This window comes from Engystomops pustulosus, chromosome 8 (genome assembly GCF_040894005.1).
Source record: "Engystomops pustulosus chromosome 8, aEngPut4.maternal, whole genome shotgun sequence".
In the NCBI taxonomy this organism is placed as follows: domain Eukaryota; kingdom Metazoa; phylum Chordata; class Amphibia; order Anura; family Leptodactylidae; genus Engystomops; species Engystomops pustulosus.
In genome coordinates, this window is record NC_092418.1 from 70,091,524 (window position 1) to 70,107,887 (window position 16,364).

General features: G+C 38.5%; 1 protein-coding gene across 6 annotated transcripts in view; it reads right to left on the reverse strand.

Moving 5' to 3' along the window:
• The window catches only part of PARD3B (par-3 family cell polarity regulator beta), an 862,331-nt gene that overhangs the window by 806,673 nt on the left and 39,294 nt on the right, over window positions 1-16,364 (reverse strand). For all 6 annotated transcript variants that reach the window (XM_072121091.1, XM_072121090.1, XM_072121093.1 and 3 more), the window contains exon 2: window positions 8,506-8,607. In XM_072121091.1, coding sequence (XP_071977192.1) covers window positions 8,506-8,607 — 102 coding nt within the window. The remainder of the gene's footprint in view (window positions 1-8,505; window positions 8,608-16,364) is intronic.

Consider the following 16,364-nt stretch of genomic DNA (forward strand, 5'->3'; position numbering starts at 1 on the left):
GCAGCAGAAATCGAGACTCATCAGACCAGGCAACGTTTTTCCAATCTTCTACTGTCCAATTTTGATAAGCTTGTGCAAATTGTAGCCTCAGTTTCCTGTTCTTAGCTGAAAGGAGTGGCACCCGGTGTGGTCTCCTGCTGCTGTAGTCCATCTGCCTCAAAGTTTGACGTACTGTGCGTTCAGAGATGCTCTTCTGCCTACCTTGGTTGTAACGGGTGGCGATTTGATTCACTGTTGCCTTTCTATCAGCTCGAACCAGTCTGCCAATTCTCTTCTGACCTCTGGCATCAACAAGGCATTTCCACCCACAGAACTGCCGCTCACTGGATGTTTTTTCTTTTTCGGACCATTCTCTGTAAACCCTAGAGATGGTTGTGCGTGAAAATCCCAGCAGTTTCTGAAATACTCAGACCAGCCCTTCTGGCACCAACAACCATGCCACGTTCAAAGGCACTCAAATCACCTTTCTTCCCCATACTGATGCTCGGTTTGAACTGCAGGAGATTGTCTTGACCATGTCTACATGCCTAAATGCACTGAGTTGCCGCCATGTGATTGGCTGATTAGAAATTAAGTGTTAACGAGCAGTTGGACAGGTGTACCTAATAAAGTGGCCGGTGAGTGTATATAAGGGATGTTATATATCTGTGGAGAGTGCGGTCACTTGTGTTGTGAGGGGTATATATTTTTCAGGAGTGTAGTGTTATTATCCAGGAGACTTCATACGGTAAATGACTGTGGTATTTTTAGGGACACTGGGGGGAGATGCTGCACGGAGCCGAAGGTATCTGGCCTTGAATTCAGCAGTGATACGTCATGGATGGAAGAACCTGGAATAAAGTTCTACTGATGGAAGAGATGGTCATCTCTAAGGTACTAGATGCCACTAATGATTCCCAGAACCTGTAGTCAGTCACACAGCGTCAGTGCGCTGCCTGTGGGGATGTTAATTGTTAGTGAAGTTTTCAGCATTTACTGAAGAAGGAGCAGAGGGGGCGGGGGCAGCATTTTAATATTCGCCTCAGGCAGCAAATATGCTAGAATCGGCCCTGTACAGTACATTCTACCGACTGTAGAGCAAGCAAGAAGGAAGTGGAAGAGTTTTAGATTCTACATCTATAACCTTTCCAAATGTCCTACAGATGCAAGTCCCAAGGATGATGTCCTTGGCAGTCATGAATGGAGAAATTACAAAACATGTTAGACCCTCACCATTTTAAAGACGATATTGAAATAAATCACCACTTCCCAATTTCTTTGCTACCCTATGGCCATTCGACTGAGGGAGAAAGGTTCAGAATCCAAATGGGAATTTAAAGGAGTGTTCCAGGATTAAGCTTAATTTATATTCAAACAGCTCATTAAAATATTAATTAATATGTAATTATTTGTTATCTAGAATGTGGTTCCTCTTAGCAGAAAAATGCTGTGGACATACACTATAATTAAGAATTAAAATGCAATTGGTCCTGTAACTTCGTCCCAGTGGATCAGGTTCTGGTCTGAAAATGGCGGCTGGTCACATGTCATAACAATCAAATAATATTCATATATTCAGAAGATTGTGATACATAAAACTGTTCTAGTTGCCCGTGGCCACCAATCAGAGCATATCTTTCTTTTTCCCTCACAAAAAGTTTCTAAAATAAAAGCCAAGTTCTGCTACGTGCAACTAGAATAATTCTGCTCTCAGACACTTCTGATAAATCTCCACCATAGATAGGATTTCAGTTTTCAGTATATTCATATAAACTCTAGAATGCAGAACGCACTACATTTTTTCCAGAAGAGTAATAATACTCCTCTTACCATTTTTAAGGAGTATTTTTCGCCAATGAGGAGTATATAGAAATAGAGAGTAGGAGGTGGGTTTAAAGTGTGTGGGGGCATTATACAGTGTGATGTGGGGGGTGGGATTATACAGTACTTTTGTGTAATGTTAATAAACTGCAAATCCTGCAAGGCAATCATTACTGTACATAAATATTGCAGTAATAATTGTGTAAATCCTATTGTATGTGCAGGCAATGAGGGTATAAGAGATTGGGCAACTTAAATGGCGCAATAAACTGCGTAGGGACACATGGCTGGAACGACACTATTTGTAAGACAGAGGCATTATACAGTGCAGGGGGGATTGGCATTATACAGTCTAACAGGACAGGGGTCTTGCTGGGGACACATATAATCCAATATGATCTTGCACGTAAACCTGTATATTTTCATAGGTATGCATTACATTACACTCCCACTTACACAATGCAATTGACAATAGGTGACAAGTTCATGAAATGACCGGCGATAAGAATGATCCATACAGGGCTTACAACCTGTGCAAGGACTTACTAATGTTAATATAATGTGGAGTGACTGCTGACACAGAATGAACTACATATATTACAATGACGTGTCCAACAAATCATACTGCTTCAATATTCTCTCCCTCGGTTTCGCATCATTACTGAAGCACTTACAAACTGCAGAGGAAGCATTAAAAACTGCTTCTAGGGTGGCTGTTCCCAGTGCATTTTGCAAATAGACAATAAACATAAGTAATTGTCATTGTTGGAGCATGGAATATGTTGGAGGGTAAAAGACGAGTAATGCACTTAATGATATATTTCGGCTCCTAATACAAACCCTAAAGCCAGCCATTCATATATGCATTATGTGTCAGTGTGAAAGCAGATTTCCACAAATATGGGCCCTTTAATTTTAATATAACTTGTCTATCATACAAGATGAAGAAAAGTGACAGCTTTATTATACATTTTTCTCACTAATAAAAAGAAGGGAAAAAAGAGAAAGTTATTGGCTTTCTGTTTAAAGGCTCACAATGTTTGTAAATGTTTAATAAAATAGGACTGTTTTTCTCCCAAAACTGTGCCACACAAGTCCACAGGCTGCAAGTATGTGCATAATACAGGTATAATGCAGTGTCAGATATGGACTGATGTGGCACTGTTCTTAGAAGAACATGGATAGTTTCTTGTAAGCGTAAACAACCCCCTTAAGATATCATGTATGGGTATTTTATCAAATAGTCAATGCTGGATAGTTACACACCACATAACATGTAATGTGCTCTTAAACTTTTAATGGCTGCTCAGATTTAATGGGAAGTCTCAAGTTTAATTGTGGGAATTGAAATTAGAATCTGGTCATGTGAACGGAGGTCCCATTTTTCTAAACTGATCGAGTCACGAGGCTACATATGTGTCTTGCTGCTCCATTTAAAGGAAATCTACCAACAGGACGAAGGATGGCAAACCAAGCACACTTACACTGAGGTGTGTGTGCCTCCTCTGGCAGCATCCGCTATTCTTTAATCTTCCTATACCCATGTTTTTAAGAAAAAAGGCTTTAAAAATTATGCAAATAAGACTGAGGGGCTCCAGGCTCCATTAAAATCTATGAAGCCTGGAACCCCTCAGGTTCATTTGCATAATTTTAAAAGCTTTTTTGTAAAAAAACAGAGCATAAGAAGCCAAAAGAAGAATGGATGCTGACAGTGGAGGCACACACCTGCAGGTAAGTGTGCTATTGTCTATGGTTGTCCCAGCAGTCAGACCCTCAGACTCCTCTTACTTGTGGATAAGGGATAACAATAACATTTAGGGCAACCCTTTCAAGATAAATAAGTAAACCAGGAAAGTAATACTCACTATAGTGCCTTCATGGCTTCCAAAGTGGTATAGTATATGAGTACAGCACATATTGAGCGGAGAACAAATCACAGGGGCAGCCAACCCTACAAACACCTCACATACATTATATCTGGTAGTCAATCAATGATTCAGAGTTTTTACTTTACAATGCAGAGTACAATTGCACAATGCAGAAATATACAGGGATTTGCATCCACTTCCATATTTTATTTTTATATACTATAGAAAACATATTTTACATATTACATGCAAAAAACCTGTCTGTACACTGTGATTTGACAGAAGGCACAATAGGGCCTCTGGACAATTTAGAGGATATACCCTAAGTAAGTACGGCCAACTGCGCAAATCCTTGTGGCTGAAATAGTAATACAAATGATGGAGAATGTAAAATCTAGTAAAAGTACATACCAGTTCACTGCTATATATTATTTTACTACTTTAAAAGGGTTGTCCAGGGTTTTTTTTTTGTTTTTATTTTTAAATAAATGCCTGGGAAATAGGCAAAAGCCTGGACAACTCCTTTAATTAAGTAATGCAGATATTAAATACATGCTCTTAAGGCCCCTTCCCCACTTGCATTGCAGATCACGTCAGAGTTTGATCAGGGTGTGATCAGTGTTTGGTGAGTGAAAAACGCACATTTTACATCAGAGTTCAATCAGTTTTCAGTCAGAGTTTGTTCAGTGTCTCGGTTTTTCACACGCGGTTTCAATGCAATTTCAATGCAATGCGTTTTTGATGCGTCTCCATAGACTTGTATGGTGCATTTTTCACGCACGTGACTTGCAAAAGTAGAGCATGTTGAGATTTAAACGTTTAAAGCGTTAAAAAAAATGTGCGTGTGTGCGCGCGAGTCTGAAAAGACCCATTGATTACAATGGGTCAGAGTGCAATGCAAGTTCTGTGCGTCAAAAGCCTGCGCAGAAAACACGCGTGAAAAACGCAAGTGTGAAAGGGGCGTAAGGGTTAAGGATTTCATGATAACAAATATAATAGAAATTGTTTAGTTTTCTGTTTCCTGAACAAAATATATTTTCATACAACATGAAAGTGGAAACCAAACTGTACACAAACCACAAGTAGAAAGCAGTTTACTTTTCATTGGCTCGGGTCATTCCCTAGTATTCCCAGCACTTTACAAATACAGCTTAGGTCACTCAGGCTTCATTTGTCATAAACTTGGCACAAAATTACTTATGTAAAGAGAAACCCGGTTATGCAATAGATTAAGGACACACAACACAGACGGTCATTTTAATGAAATTAAACCACATTTGCAGCTTTATATTTGTGTGGTTTAAAATATGTAGAAAGAAGGATTTGTTTTCTGAAAAATAATCATACCATTGTATGTTACAGGATATACCGGTATCTCTATCTATCTATCTATGTTACATGGATGCATTCCTTTTCACTGTTCTGTTGTAGAACACATCCATTATCCATTTTTCAACAAACCACTAGGTGGCAACAAACAAAGAACATTTACAGTGACCATGTGAAAACGACTAAAACTAATAGACTTTTCTTAAAAATTGTGAATGGTCACCTGTTAAAACTAATGCCTATCCATATGTATCAGTAACACAGAAATGGGATAAGAAGTTGCTGTACCTCATAAAACTAATAATATGATTTATAACACTCGGTATAGACTATACTAGTCTTTGCGGTTCGGAGAGTATGCAGAGTTGTTATTAGTTACTATTTGTACAGACACACAAATGTTATGTGTTTTTAAGTGATTTTATGCTGTTTTTGTCATATCATTACAATAAAGAAACAGTTTTAAATATATTTTTGTAATGGACATTTGTGTTATTTATGACGGCTAATATACATCCCTCTTATTTTGTGTAAAACGAATAACATGATGTTATATGATGTGAAATATTATGAATAACTATTGCAAAAACCACAATCTTTATTCAATGACTTTTCAAAACTCTAAACAAAAAACACCCCAAAGCTGACATCACCTCAATATGCTGACCTGGCCATATTTTGAGATTTGATTCCTTCTGGTAACAAGTTTAACCCCTAAAAGACGCAGGATTTTTTCGCTCATTTCTCGCTCTCCACCTTAACCATAATCCATAACTTTTTCATTTTTACGTGTACAGACCTGTGTGAGCGCTTATTTTGTGCGTAACAAATTTTACTTTCCCGTAATGTTATTTATTTTAACATGCCGTGTACTGCGAAGCTGAAAAAAAATTCCAAATGTGGAAAAATTGAAAAAAAAAACCGCACATGCGTCACGTTCTTGTGGGCTCAGTTTTTACGACTTTCACTCTTTGCTCCAAATAACACGCCTACTTTATTCTTTGGTTCGGTGCGATCGCGGTGATACCAAATTTATACAGGTTTTATTGTGGTTTAATACATTTTCAAAAATTAAACGAATGTGTACAAAAAAGAAAAAAAAAATTTTGCCATCTTCTGAAGCTAATAACTTTTTCACTTTGGCGCACGGAGCTGTGTGAGGTGTCATTTTTTTGCGAAATGAGCCAACATTTTCATTGCTCCCATTTTGAGGTCTGTGCAACATTTTGATCATTTTTTATGTGATGTAAAAAGGTGTAAAAGTCGCATTTCGGACATTTGGGCGCCATTTCCCGTCTCGGAGGTCACCGCTGGCCGTAACCATTTTTATATTTTGATAGATCAGGCATTTTGGGACGCGGTGATACCTAATGTGTCTGTGATTTTTACTGTTTATTATGTTTTATATCAGTTCTAGTGAAAGGGGGGTGATTTTAATTTTTAATATTTTATTAATTGTTTTTACTTTTTTAAACTTTTTTTTTTCTTTTTTTTTCACTAATTCTTAGACCATCTAGGGTACATTAACCCTAGATGGTCAGATCGTTCCTACCATATACTGCAATACTTCTGTATTGCAATATATGGCATTTTTGCAGATCATTCATTACAATGAGCCACTGGCTCATTGTAACGAATCTGCAGAAGCCAGATAGCCTCGGGTCAAACGAAGACCCAAGGCTACCATGGCAACCGATCGCGGCCCCCCGATGACCGTGCCGCCGTCTTTTAAATGCCGCTGGCGGCAATGAAAGGGCTAAGCACCGACTGCGGATATTAGCGGTTGGGGTTTGCTGCAATATGCAACAACCCCCACCTTTGTATGAAGAGGACTCAGCCCGTGAGCCCTCTTCATACATCCCCTGTACCTCGGCACCGTAGAGCTACGGGGCAGAGCGTTAAGGGGTTAAGGAAAGAAAGCTAAATAAACCCAGCTGCAAAGTTTTTCTTTCTTAGACCTTTTTTGCTAATTTCTAACACTATCCACAGATCAAAACTGCAGGAGTAGGTTAATATGACTGAAAATCTTGTGTCAAACATATACAGAGTTTACGTCATAGTACATATATATATAGCCATATATAAAGATAGAATTTACTCCCATTAATATTGTGGCTGCAAACTGTACACGTGCAGGAACAATACTATTGAATGTTATAGAGCAGCACTGAAACCTCAACCCCTTGAATGGGACATCTGATCTGCCAATAAATATTCTACAATTCTCCTGAGGTTGTTGGTTTTATCCAAACTGTAACATACAGAAAACTTTCAGCATCCCACGTAGGTGAAGACAACCAGGAAGAAATCTATTTTTTTGTAAAGCTGAAGGCACTGTAGGTAGGGTTGTACCACATACATTTCTCAAACAGAAGCAGCACCAGAAAATGAAGATTAATAGATTTATGATATTTTTACTTATTATAGATCTGATAGATTTTCTGGAAAGAAACAAATACAGAACACTGTGGACAATTACACACACCTGGAATAAAAAATTTACATTAAAGTAATTTAATTATAATGAATTAAACATATTTTCACCAATTGACCTAGAGATAGCCAAGACTGACATTCAGCTGATTTCATATATAATTAATTGGTGAAGAAACCTAAGAGATGGGATCTTGTTTCTTGCAAACTCACTTGTATGTCTAAGCTACAAACTGCATAAAGTGGATTACTTTGTGTGGAAACACACCTTTCCATTTCCGCACCGCCCTCTACCTAAAATATATTTCACTCTGCACTAGATACTGAGTTTGCTTTTTGCTGAATAGCCTCTGCTAATACAGGCGGTCCCCTACTGAAGAACACTCGACTTACAAACGACCCCTAGTTACAAACGGACCACTGGATATGGGTAATTTATTGTACTTTAGTCCTAGGCTACAATAAACAGCTATAACAGATATCACAGGTGTCTGTAATGAAGCTTTAGTGTTAATCCTGATTCTTATGACAACCCAACATTTTTAAAATCAAAATTGTCACAGAGACCAAAAAAGTTGTGGCTGGGGTTTCAATTATAAAATATACAGTTCTGACTTAAATACAAATTCAACTTAAGAACAAACCTACAGACCTTATCTTGTATGTAACCCGGGGACTGCCGGTATATAAAAAAAGATATATCTTTAATTTTTGTTGTCCCCTGCTGCTCCCCCACAATCATAGTTTTGCTATCAATCCCATGATGCTTCAACACAACATCACATGACCAAAGGCAATTTCATTTCTAGCTGATTATCCTTGTTCTGGATGCAAAAGAACAATCTCTGTGCATCTCTATGATCAGTAAGTTTCTAGAAAGTCACAAAAAACCCATCCAAACAGTAGAGCAAGATTCATGTAGTCTGAGTGTCAAGCACTGGACTGAAGTAAAGCTACAAACTCACAAATAATGGTTTCCTGCACCATTATTTTTATTCCAAATACTTATCAATGAGCAAAAGATGAACAATAATATATTGAAGCCCATCTTTTATCATCTAAAAGAAATGTGTACCTTGTCCTTGTCTTCAACAACATCTGACACAATATCATCAGGGTCCAATATCCCACCGTCCTTGTATTCTAAATGATGAATCTTCACCCAATATCCTGGTTCCTAAAAGAAAAAAAAACATTTTTCATGCTTTAAAAAGAAGACACAAAGCTTTGAGTGTTAAGCATATTATAGTGTAGCATCTTATCTTTTGCATGAAAGACACAACTGCCTTATTTGATTCTTTGTCAGGTGATCTTTTGCATGCTTACACATCAATGATTGGGAATGACAGCTCAGATAACAAGCAAATGTAAAAAGGGGCATTACATATCAAACCAGTTTTTAGCTTAATCATCAACTAGATTTCAGTCCAGTTCCTCCATATAAATTTTTAGTATACAGGCAGTCCAAAATTATTACCAAGTTGAATTATCCAAGTAGACCCTCACCAAATATGTCCCCCATAATCCTCCCCCAGACCTCTTCTAGCAATGACATTTAAAAAAAAAAATTAGGTTGGCAAGTTAGTTTTAATCGATCCGACCGCTTACCAAATAAGAGGTTGGATTCTCGTATCCTGTCCCCTGGCAGTCGGCCATAATCATGAGGTGGCCGGCCGACACACCCCCTCCACGCCCCTGTCAGCAGGGACCTGTAAGAATAACCAGGAGAAGTGCATATGTTGCGCAATCGCTGCCGGCTCTCTGCAATACTGCCGCAGAGGGGCTTATTTACAGTGCAGGACGAATATATAGAACATTGCGCAACATATGCGCTGCTGCCGGCTATTCTTACAGGTCCCTGCTGACAGGGGGGGGGGGGAGGATTATGGGGGACATATTTGGTGGGGGTCTTTTGGGGGGTTAGAGGTCCTCTTTAAATTGTAACAGGTATATTCTTAAAGGAAATCTACCATGAGTTTTAAAAGAAGTACTGAGGAGCATAGTTCCTGAAGAACTTCTTAGTAGGACATGTCTAAGTCTGTAAACTAGTTGTAGATGTCCTTTAATTAGGAGACTGCCTGTATAGAACATTCTTAGGGGGTTTCGGTTTAATAACTACAAGGCATTTTTGTACAGTAAAAATACGGAATACCCTGAATATCTCAAATAATATCTCAAGAAGGACAGAACAATGGTACTTGAAGCAAAACAGGCTTAAAATTGTTTTACAGAAAACAGCTTGTTTCAGCACAACTTAGAAAAATAAAACAAAATCTGAAAAAGACATCACTTTGCTGTGGAGGACCACCTTTTAGCAAAACCATACCCTACCAGGACTATATTTCATTCAACATCTGCAGTTTTACCATATATTACAAATACATATTTGATCCTCATGAAGAACACTTTACAATTCTTCAGGTGGCTGTCTCAAAATCATTCTGCGACTCTGATAATCTCATTAATGAATTATAAAAAGAAAAAACCTAATTACATTAATATACTGGAGGGAAAGGCACAAGGTAACCTTTTATACAGAATACATTTTCATGTCATAATGATTTAAAAGTCCTCATTAACAGGCCAGCACCAACATCCAGCTCTCATAAGACAGATTGATTAAATGTAATGAATTTCTGCCTCAACTAATCTTTTTATCAAACCTAGGTGACAAACTGGGCATGTGTAAGTGAGAGGTTTCTAGCATGTGTTAGAGCATTGTAATGGCAAGAGGGACTGGCAAAAACCTGCTTCTAAATTGCACAAAGACTGTTGTAGAGATAGAGCTCAGTGTACAGAGGAGGCGTTGAAAAGAGATTTACTTTGTTCTGTGAATGAACAGTGTAGATGTAATTGTGTGTATTGCTGGTGGCCACAGGGTTACAGCTACCGATGCTAACCTCCATCTCTGTAGCACATTAATATGGCAGCTTATTGCTTGTGACGGGAAAGTGCATCCTTGCATTCTTCTAAAAGTACCAACAAGCTCCCTGCATTTCGTTCCTGCATCAGCTCCAGACCCATTTACCCCTTAACGCCGAAGCCACTTTTCACCTTCCTGACACGGCACATTTTTTCAAATCTGCCCTGTGTCACTATAAGTGGTTATAACTTCGGAACGCTTTAACATATCCAAGTGATTTTGTTTTCTCGTGACACTTTGTACTTCATGTTAGTTGAAAAATTTTGGTGGTATGTTTTGCATTTATTTATGAGAAAATCAGATATTTGGTGAAAATTTGGAAAAATTCTTGATTTTCGAACTTCAAAATGTTCTACTTTTTCCATACATAGTCATAACTGCAAAAATACTTAATAACCAACATTCACCGAATGTCTATTTTATGTGGACATGATGTTTTATGCATACTCTTTTTTTTGTAGGATCTTATGGGGCTTTGAACGTTAGGTGCGATTTTTCACATTTTCATAAAAAAGCTAAATTCTGCTATTGAGGGACCTACTCAGGTTTCAAGTCACTTTGAGAGACCTAAATAAAACTAAAACCCCATAAATTACCCCATTATAGAAACTACATCCCTCAACGTACATAAAACAACTTTTATGAAGTTTGTTAAGCCTTTAATTGTTTCACAGGGGTTAAAACAAAATCGGATGCAATTTTGAAAGTAAAATTTTTTTGGCTAAATGAATGTGTTTTTCAAAAAATGTACAATTTTTCAGTGGATAAAATACCAAAACGCTCCACAAAATGTGATACCCAATCCTTCCCGCGTATAACAATACCCCATATGTGGTGGTAACCTGCTGTATGGGCACACGCCAGGGCATTGAAGGGAAGCTGCGCCATTCAGAGCAGTTTATGCATTGTCACCTTTTATTGGCTATACAATCTTTATTTTTTTGGCAATTTGGACATATAAGGGCTTATTTTTTGCGACATGAGATGCACTTTACAAATACTTCATTTTAGTGGGTCATTAGCTTATTGATGAGATTTTATTAACTCTTGAATGTATGGAGGAAAAGAAAATTGTCAATTTTGGTTAACTTTCTTTTGGTATGTTTTGGGGGTCGTACACCGTACACTAAAAATACTATATTATCTTTATTCTACAGATCACTACGATTACAGTGATACCTCATTTATATAGCTTTTTATTTATTTTTACAATTTTACTGGATAAAAACTAATATAGAGGAAATCTCTTTTGTTTTTGCATTGCCATCTTTTCGGAGACGTAACTTTAATATTTTTTGGTTGACAGAGCTAGTTTAGGGCTTATTTTTTTACGTGTTGAGTTCTTTTCATTGGTACCATTTTGGCGCACATAACTCTTTTGATCACTTTTTAGAACATTTTTGTGTAGAGATTTTATGAAAAAATGTACATTTTTGGCGTGTTTTTCGTGTTTTGTTTTTACGGCGTTCAACGAGCGGGTCCAATAATGTTTCTGAGTTATTTTTTCACTCTATTGCATGTGTATAGGGAATATTTGTGTTTAGGGGACTTTAACTTTATTTAATTAATTCTTTTTATTAAAAAATGTCTTTATGTAATGTTTTTAACTTTTTTTATTTACTTTTACAGGTTAGCTTGAACAAGTGATCCAAGTTCAAGCTTTTCTTCACATTACACAGTGTAAGACAGCATTCTGGTAAGGACAGGAAGTGGACAGGGAAAGGACCTCATATTTGGCCTAAGCAAACAGAGACAATGCGCTGGTTTATTGACAGCCTGGAGAAACAGAACTCTTCTATTCAGAAAATTACTCTTTGTCTACTCATTTGCATATTAGAAAAACGTCTGTAATTAAGGCATAGTGCCTTAGTGGCAAATGGGTGATAAGGGGAGGACTTTTAACCCTTTACAAGCAGGTATTACAGACATGAGGGGTAAAATTCTGGTAACTGGTCCTCTTTAAGAGGGATAAATGACAAGGAACCATCCAGACAACAGGTTTAAAGAGGACGTGGCATCCTAAAAAAATTACTCTGAGGCCGTTTACTTAAGTAAGCAGCTCCTAGCACTACCCCAGATGTAGCAGTGTTAAACTGCTAGCAAACACTGCAGTGCCATACCCAGAGAACACTGGGCCAAGCGTTGACTGCCACATGAACCCTAGCAGTCATGGCATGGGAGGGGTGGTCTGGGCAAGAAGCAGAACCTCGCAGCGCCCCCTCATGAATACGCCGGATCGCTGGAAGCTTGGTCTGGCATCCTCAGGGTATGGCACTGCAGTGTTCGCTAGTTTATCAAAAGGTTTCGCTAAAGCTACCAGTTTAACACCGCTACATCTAGGGTAGTGCTAGGACCTGGTTACTTTGTAAGCAGCTCCTAGAGCGTTTTTTTTAGGATTTTAGGGGGCTTTTTTTTCAAAATGATCAAATACTTATTCTTTAAAATAAACCTGCTCCTCCGTGTAATCAATATAAATAATATTCTTAAAAGGGGTATTCCCACTTTGGCAAATCAATGCTATTGTTTGTATGATGAAAAATACAATTTTTCATTATGCTTTCTGCATCAATGCCTCATGGCTTTCTAGATCTCTGCTTGCTGTCCTGCTATAGAAAGCTTCATCGTTTACTTCCAGTGGACAGAAATCTGTCCATGTCCACACAGGTGCACAGCTCGTTAGTATCACAGAGAGTAATGACAGATGTGTGATATAACGAGCCGTGCACCTGTGTGACTATGGTCAGATTTCTGTCCACTGGAAATAAGCAATTAAGCTTTCTATAGAAGAACAGCCAGAAGAGATCATAGAAAACTATGAGGAATTGATGAAGAAATAATATTGGAAATTTGTATAACTTTTCATTATTCAAAAAATATCCATTACTTGTTAAAAAATGGGAACACCCCCTTTAAAGATAGAGGATTGCACACAATGTGCCCGGTATATTATGAGGCTCTGGTCTTGATATATAGGGTGCACAATTTAAAGAATTCTACACCAGGTCTAGCCTAGCTTAGTATCGTGCTAAAGCCTGCACCAGAATCCTGGCACAGCTACAGCAAATGCACCCAAGCCTGCCCCGCCCCCTTAGTGTGGAGGTACCAAAAGAGGGGAAAAAGTTGCAACTCCGTGCAAAAGTCACAATAAATTCCCCCCACAACCTGTATCTTTGTCGACATCTTTGTGTTATTACAAATATATGAGCAAAATGCAGAGAAAAAAATCCACTAGGTTAATATACATTTTGAACACCAAAGCAAAAACTAGTGAACTTTCTACGCCAATATCCAAGGTTACTTTTGGTGAAACTGTAAGAAATGTAGATGTTATACCAACCAAAAGATAAGTAGCGTTATGGGAGAGCAATTTCATATTTAATCCGTTATGTTAATCCTTTTTGTTGTCACTTTGCTTGAATGCTCTTGCAGGTTGCAACACGCTGGAATGATGATACAGACCCAACACGCCAAAGGAATAAACACATACCAAATGTTTCCAACTGTTTTATTAAGATGAGTTGCAATGCTACACAAGTGAGACTTTTCATATTTTACAGCAAAAACTACTGAATAGATACCACAAAATGTGCGTAGACAGTTTTGGCCCATATCACCAGACGTCTTTATCAAACCCAGGGAATAGCAGTGCTCAAGTGTTAGTTTACTCACGTATTTACAGGAGGAATAGCGGTACTTTAGCTGGAGGACTGCAGACATACCCTTATTCTCTGTTACAAGTTCTGCGTAGTGGTAAAACATTTATCCTCGAATAATTTTGCATTTGTGACAACCTGTAGAAGGCATCATACTTTACATATAACAAGCAAACTAAAAGCCATACTAACAGCTTTATTTGATAATAAACAACTAATTTTAGCCAAGGAGGTCTTCCAGAGTAAACATCTTAAGCGCTCTATGTGAAGCTGCCAAAAGAGAAGATAGTGTGCTGTGTGGTCCGCAGGCATGCAGTGATCATTGCCAAGGTAAAGGGATTGAGGTGGGACAAGAAAATCAAGTTTGCTTTACTTGTAATACAGGACATTGCTTATTTAAGTAACAATCACATGGTGAACGGCTCTGATATTGTCGTTTAAGAGGCTACACTCATTGAAGGAGATTTATCAGAAGTGTCTTAGAGCAGAACTGTTCTAGTTGCCCATGACAACCAATCAGAGGTCAGCTTTCATTTTCTTACAACAGTTTATAAAATTACATTTGAGTTCTGATTGGTTTCCATGGGCAACTAGAGCAGTTTTACCGCAGACACTAATGATAAATCTCCCACCATTTACCATAATAAGTAAATTAAGGCTACCTTCACTTGCCATTTCTGCACTTCGTTGTAATGATACATTGGGAGGGCTGGCTATACATCTTAACAAAGGAGGGCAGAAGCTTATACAGCAAGATAAATCCACTGGTTAAAGGGGTATTCTCATCTGGGCACTTACATTCAGTTTCATTAATCTGCCATATATAAACATTTCTTCAATTGGATGTTATTAAAAAAAATGTTCCTGTGTGAAGATAATTTCTAATAAATGTAGCCATGTTGTCCCTTAGAAACGAGCTAGCTTCCTCGGATACGGCCACGTCTGATAGATTGAGTGCACAAAGAAACAAAAAGTTTTTGTATATGAAATGTCCGGGAGTTACTACATGTCGCACAGCCGTCCTGTGGTAATGAACGCTGAATCCTGGTGGTTTGGCAGGACTCTATAGCGCAAGTCTGGCCACCGCTGCCAGAGTATGACGTGGTTGTATCCGAGGAAAGTATCTCGTTTCTAAGGGACAGAATAACTACATTTATGAGAAATTATCTTCACACAGGAACATTTTTTTTAATAACATCCAATTGAAGAAATGTTTACATATGGCAAATGAATTTAATTAAATGTAAATGCCCAGATTGGAATGCCCCTTTGAGCATTTCCCCCTGGAGAAGTGGAAAAGTAGTGAAAAGCAAGCAGTGATTTATTGTTGATGGTCTTCATATTTTGCCTGTTATATTACTTAGGGAAAACCCACACTGTACGTTTAGTTGAGGCCGTGAATGGATACCAAACAGTGGCATCTGTCCCCCATAGCCTCTGACGGCCTCTACTCCATGGCAGCAGGATGAAATTGTGCAGTCTAGTACACTTTTTCATCGTCCGTTTCCGAGTGGATGTGACATAAATTGAGATATAGAACAAAAGGATCATAGAAATTGGTATTAGATGAGTCTTATAACATATAAGGGCAATGTATCATAACTCCAGGTCTCCGCCCTATCAAATCAGGTGACGGATCATGTGGCCGGATCAGCTGACCGGTCATGTGACGGTATCACATGACCAAGGCGGAAGTAATCGGCTCGAGCGCGCCAAACGCTGTATAAACAGCAGGACATGCGCAGAGTATTCTCTGCACACGCCAGCCGAGCATCCGGTATTCACTATGCCGGTTCGCACTAGGAATAGAGCCACTGCTCTGTCTTATTAAGATTCGCTTACATCTTCCAATTGTTTTCTCAGAAAAGGATTAGTTTGAATTTCTACCTTTATCCCCTGATGAATCTGCACCACTGCAGAAGAAACGCGTTGGGACTGCTGCTTCTCGGAGGCTATCTAGCTAGGGCAATTTATTTGGTAGGGATAGCTGTGGACCGTCCTTGTCAGGACGGGAGTCTGGGCACCGGTAGGGTAATCTAAATTTTAGGGCCATACAGGGTCTCTGCATGAACTGTAGGAGCTGACGACTGTAGACCACAAGAATTGGTAAGATAATTTTTTACCTTTTTCATCCCTGCAACACAGACTGGCGGACGGTAAGAACTTGCCATTTAATATTTTACTGTATGCGCCCATGTTGACAGTATACCTACGGTGCACCTCTATTCAAGTGTCACTAACACTATGCAATATACCTACTTGACCTGATGAGCCTATGATGTATAGATAGCTCTCCAATCATTTCAGGATATATAATCATATAATGTCCTGTTTTCCTTCTGATGAATTTTTGATGTG